Here is a 6,000-nt window from a genome sequence, read left to right as displayed (position 1 = left end):
TATTATCCAATTTCTCAGTGCTTCTTTTATTTAATGCTGGTGACTTTAATCTTATTGTTGTATTGCTGAAATTTTATTCCTGCATTTTTATTTTATTTATTTGTATTTTTTAAATCATTCTTTTTATTTGTTTCCTGTCTGTTTTGATTTTGCCACGTGACGCACTTTGGGCTGCATGTGTGCGTTAAAGGTGCTGTATAAATACGGCTGAATAGATGGTGTACGTAAGTCAGTGTTTCCATACAGAACTTCAGCTTTTCAGCTGAACAGATGAAGTGGAACAATCAGACTGATCAGACGTCAGTGTGGAAATATTATAAATAATAGATCAGACCTGCAGAATTTATTATTCTATATGAGAAACTTTTCTCCTTTTTTTTTTTTTTTTTTACTATAAAACAGATTTTTTGTGATTTTAGAGTTCATCCTCGCTGCAGTCTTGTGTCACACCCCCTCTCTGACATCTCCGGACCGTGTGGCAGCAGCGCGCTGCGCGTTTTGGTCATTTTGGACACTTCCTGCTTTTGAGACTCGAGCTGCAGCGTGCATGTCCCGTACAGTCAGCGGGCTGCTGTGTCGCAGCTTCTGTGTGTTTGTGTGTTTTCAGGACCACAGCTGCTGCTGCTGCTTCTGCTGCTCGACCGTACGGGCTGCTATCAGCAGCGCTGCTGTACCCACCGTTTATTTGAGGAGGGAGGAAATGAGGCGTAGCGCTGCGCGTTAAGGGAGCCAGAAGAAGCAGAAGAAGAAAGGATTCAAACAGGTGTCCGGTCGTCTCCCATCAGCCCCCAGAGGAGCCCGGTGGAGGAGGAGGAGGAGGAAGAGGGAGGAAAGGTGACAAAGAGGAGGGATATTCTGGATATTTATCAGGAAAGAAGCTAATTTCAGGAAACCACGCGCTCCTTCGGCTGAGCGGTGATGGAGACCCGACAGTCGAATTAACAGCTGACAGCTTGTTTTTTTTTTTTTTTTTAAAGAGGTGAAGATAGTTCGCTCTGCATCGCCGTCTTTTTCTTTCTTCCTTTCTTTCTTTTTTCGCTCCGTCTCAGAGGAGGAAGAGGAGGTGATAGAAGGAGGGGAGGCGGTGACCGACACCCCCCACGGGACAGGCCGACCGACCCACGCTTCTTCTAACAGGTGTGTCTGAGGAGGCTCCGTCCGTCCGTCAGTCCGTCCGTGCAGCCGGCCGGCCGGTCCCTGCTCTCATTGTTCCCGCAAGAGGTTCCATCCGAACACGGGCTGCTTTGGAGTTCATTTCGGCCGTTTTGGCATCTCAGCGAGCGCTTATTCTTTTCTTCTCTTCACTGGTGCGTAATATCAGCGAGGAGGAAGGAGGAGGGTCCAAACGGCTAATTTTGAGGTTCGTTTATTTGGTGAGGAATGGAGGATGTGTAAAGGTTTGAACTGAGCTTAAAGGAGGAATTTGAAGATTTTGTTTGTTTTGTTTTGTTTTTTTAACCAGATTTGCAGGTTTGGACGGATTTCGCCCACTGGTGAAACGGCAGAAAGACGTCGGTTCTGCGGTTTCGGCGACCTTCGCTTCGCTTCCCCAACCGAACTCGATTTTTTTTTTTTTTTTTTTTAACGGACAGCAAAGTGGGTCTTTTAAAAGAAAAGTATTTATCATGACAACGAGGAAATCCAGCAGTGTGGCGGACACGGTCACTACCTCCACCACCACCAACCTGCAGCAGCAGCAGTCCCAGCCGAGGAGTCCTGGCAGCTTCAGCAGCGGGGCTCCGGCGGCGGCGGCACCGGGCGGAGGGGCGGAGATGTTCGGGGAATTTCAGGACTGGTGCCTCCGGACGTACGGAGACTCCGGCAAGACCAAGACCGTGACCCGGCGTAAATACAACAAGATCCTGCAGACGCTCCTCCAGGGGGACGAGGAGAACAGTAACGGGGTGTTCCTGCACGAGAAGAGCAGCAACAACCACATCAACGCCAAATTTAAATTCTGGGTCAAGTCCAAAGGCTTCCAGGTCGGGACGCTGCAGGACGCCAAGAACGGCTCACAGGACAGACCGGTGCTGTACGTCCCCATCAAGGCGACGGTTAGTGCATCTTCCTCTTTATCCCTGGCCTGTGTGTGTGTGTGTGTGTGTGTGTGTGCGCGCGCGTGTGTGTGGTTACATCCATCACTATTAGGTTACCCTTATTTGCGTAAAGAAATGAGGTGTATGTGTGTGTGTGTGTGTGTGTGTGTGTGTGTGTGTGTGTGTGTGTGTGTGTGTAGCCTGAAGCTGTACAACATAACTTTTCCCTGGCTCAGTGCCATGACTACAGCAAACACCTGTTCAACACAGAGCTGAGCCTGTTAGTGGTTTTCAATCGGGACTTTTTTAAAGAACCTGCAGTCTTTATTTGATCAGTTGACATGTGGGACAGTGTCAGTGGTCTGTCCCAGTCAACTGACAGACAGCTGGAAGAGCTGCTCACAGAAGTTCTGTTTCTGTTTAGGACCTGACCGATACTGGAGTTTTTGGGCTGGTGCTGATATATATAGCTGGGAGTAAAAAATTGGATATTGATTAGGGCTGAACGATTAAAAAGAAATTATCTAATTGAGATTATTTTGACTGATATTGCATTAGCGATACAATTTGCATGTAAGAGGTAATGATAATTTTTACATTATTATTATTATTTTGATTGAAAAACATATTAAAATGACTATGATGGGATTTTTTTTTCTTTTTATTTGGCAGGGATCTCTACCAAATGATGTTTTTTAAGTCTGTAGAATCTGCTATGTAGGACAGGACATCTCTGCCTCATGACATTCATTCATCTTAAAGTTTTTTGACACACATTTTGCCTCTAACAAATATCGCACTTCCTGCGATTTGAAAATTGCAGAAAGCCATATCGTGATTTCGATAAAATTTCGATTATTTGTGAAGTTCTTATAGTGGTAAACATTTAGGGGTCTTTCTCTCACAAAACACAATTCACACCCCAAAACAAACTTCCCTAACCCCTGCTGTCATGAACTGATTATTAATCAATTATTAAATTAATGGGCAAGTATTTTTACTTAATTAAAGAAAAAAGTAGTATTCTGCAGCATTGTTTTTCTGTGAAACTCCAGCAGGGTTTTATGGACTGAAAAACTAAACCTGACCTTCAATCAGCATGAGGGCGAGGAGATAATGACTGAATTTTCATTTTTGAGTGAAATACCTCTTTGTTTAAACTTCATTCACTTCACAGATGAATGTACAACATGATACACACATATCAACGTGTACTCAGGCTGGGTGTTGTTTAAAAACATTATGAAAAAATACCAGAACCAGCACTTTGAGTGTTAACAATACTAATGGAGTTCTTTATCCAGTACCTTTTTTTTTTTTTTTTTTTTTTGGAGGGTGTTGGTCTTGACTCTCAACCCCACAAAGTCTTGGTCTTCACTTTTGTTTCCATATTTGAGAGTTTGACAGCATTTTCTGCCATTTTGCATGAGAAATTACTTGAACAATTAATTGATGATCAAAATAGTTTATTATTTTAATTATTTTTTTGCCACTTGCCAGATTTTCTTGCCCAACATGGCATTTTGCTTGTCCTGGGCAGGCAGGCAGCTCCACTTGTTGAGCCATTTTATCAGCTGATATACTTTATACAAAAAGCGAGCAATAACAGTTTTCATCATCATTTATTTCTCTTGTGATCAATCAATTGGTAATTTATTGAAAGAAACGATGATGCATCCCTGACAAAGTTCACCAGAGATGTTGTCAAACTCACAATATTGTCTTTATAAGGAGATGAAACTGAGAAAAGGAAACAACTATTGATGTGTAACAGGCTTCCACCAGTGACACTATAAATATCTACAAATGACTAAAACTGGTGCTTCTATTATGACGCTGTGAAAGTAAAAATGTTAGTGACAGTTATAGGTCATCCAGCTGTAACACTGAGCAGCAGGACACCAAAGAAACTTAAGTCCTGCTGGGTGTCACGACTGGAACAGACTCATTTTCTGTCAAATGATTAAGTGACAGATTTATTTCCATAAATTATCAGTTATATGACTGAATATTAAAACACCATGCAGATATCTAGTCCTTTTTATCTGTCTCATTTTACTTTTGTCCTTCAGTCGGTCTGTTAATGACCTTTGACCTGGAGTTAAACTTTGTCCTCATGACCCCAGTTTAAAACAGAAATACAGAAAACCATTCAAGACTCACCATTCTGGTTTTAACTTAACTTGATGATAATTGAAATGTTTCCTTTGTTATATGTGGCTGAATTTTTTTTATATATCTCTATATGTCATAGGGATGTCACACTACCAGAAATGTATTGATCAATGCCAGCATGAGTTTCTACCATTCTTGATAAAGAACGAAAACAAGAATAAAATTAAGCCGTTGTTTTTATTGTTTGCCACAAAACTCAGAGCTTCTAGGACAAAAGACTGAGGAGGGCGTTTAGTGTGTCAGGGAGCACGTTGTCATGTCTGCTGCTCTGAAAACGTACAGCGATTTCTACTGCTGGCTTTGGATGCCAGTTGAACCCAGTGTTCAGCAGTAGTTTAACAGGCAAAATACCAGCATTATATTTTGTGATGACAGATTGTTTCAGAGTTTGACCACAGAAGAGGTCCGAGCTGCAACAATCTCCCCGGCCTAACGGCAAGGTGCAGCTTCTGAATGGAATTTGAGATGTTTTTTTCTTTTCTGCAACTAACAAATAAAGAGTTGACTGAATGGTTAAATCGTTGATGAAAACTCGTCCTACTGAGGCCAGAGATATATGTTTGTGTTTGCGTATGTGTAACATTAACCAAATGGATGCAGGGTATGCGAGGCAGCCATGATGCGTATAAATGCATCAGGGTGTTTAGGCGAATGCATCAATAAATGCAGGCATGTCTCCGGCCTAACGGTTTAGTCGACTGCGAGTGGGCAGCCCTGGTGTTTCCCTTACCTTAGAATGAGTCATGTATATCTACAGAGGAGTTTCATAGCCACTGTAGTAGCTTGGAAGGGGAGGGTGTGACAAGGTGTTCACTGCTAGATGCCCCTAAATCCTGCACTAATATTGCACTAATGCACTGTCCTTTAATTAATATATTTATTTTAACCCAAACCATGATCTTTTCCTAAACCTAACCAGACTAGGCCTTTTTCACCTTATTAGCTCAAATTGATTCTCACAACCTTGGTGCTGTCTATATGCCTTTTTCACCACACTGAGCCAAACCGTATTGTGCTGAATTGCATTTCCATCATCACTTTTGGCAAGTTGTGCCACACCATGCCCGAGATCTGAGATCTACTCTTGAGTGGGGCCAAAGCGAGACCTGCCTCGAAGCAGGCTGTGGTGACATCTCGCCAACCCCTGCTGTGCTGGGCTGACGGGCCACTAGGGAAAAAAGGGTCACTAGAGAACCAGCCCACGTTTTTTTGGTTGGAACCATTGTAATCATTGATGCCATCGACAGAAGGTGTTGCACAATAACTTAAAGACTGACACACCCACTTTTTGTTCCCAAAGAAAACCTGCTGTTTTTTTGGTTCCAGCTGGGAACCAATGATTCAGGTTCTTTTGAACCAGTTTATTTTTGGTAGAAATAAAAAGATTAGTTGCTTGAACTGGAACGGGGCTGGTTCCATGTTGGTGGAAAAGGCCGAACTGTGACTGTTTCACACCATTAACCACATGATGACAACGGTGCTGCAAAGACCTGCTGTTGTTTAGAAATGAGGATGTGTTCTAAACAGAATCCGAATGTAGAGTTACAGTACTTTTTTTGTTTTTAGCAGTGCTGATGTTTTATTTAAATTTTACTCACTTAATTTTTTTATTTTAGCCTGATAACTTGACAGGAACTGCATAAAAGTGTCCCATATCCTCTAAATCCATGTCATTTCCCTCTAAACATTTGGCAAGATGAAATCTGTGTAGTTCATGCTTCATGCTTCGTACTCTTCTTCGTCCTTCATTTTTGGGAGCAGTCCTACGTGTTGAGCACTTGTTGACAGC

General features: G+C 42.4%; 1 protein-coding gene across 2 annotated transcripts in view; it reads left to right on the top strand.

The window, feature by feature from the left end:
• Positions 1–1,576: 1,576 nt before the first annotated feature.
• The window catches only part of LOC146324600 (nucleolar protein 4-like), a 210,457-nt gene continuing 206,033 nt past the window's right edge, over positions 1,577–6,000 (top strand). For both annotated transcript variants that reach the window (XM_084720183.1, XM_084720182.1), the window contains exon 1: positions 1,577–2,054. In XM_084720183.1, coding sequence (XP_084576309.1) covers positions 1,626–2,054 — 429 coding nt within the window. In that variant the 5' untranslated portion in view covers positions 1,577–1,625. The remainder of the gene's footprint in view (positions 2,055–6,000) is intronic.

This window comes from Lutjanus erythropterus, chromosome 6 (genome assembly GCF_056507025.1).
Source record: "Lutjanus erythropterus isolate fLutEry1 chromosome 6, fLutEry1.hap2, whole genome shotgun sequence".
Lineage (NCBI taxonomy): Eukaryota > Metazoa > Chordata > Actinopteri > Lutjaniformes > Lutjanidae > Lutjanus > Lutjanus erythropterus.
The sequence above is the reverse complement of the archived record's forward strand: the minus strand, read 5'-3'. Positions and strand labels throughout refer to the sequence as shown.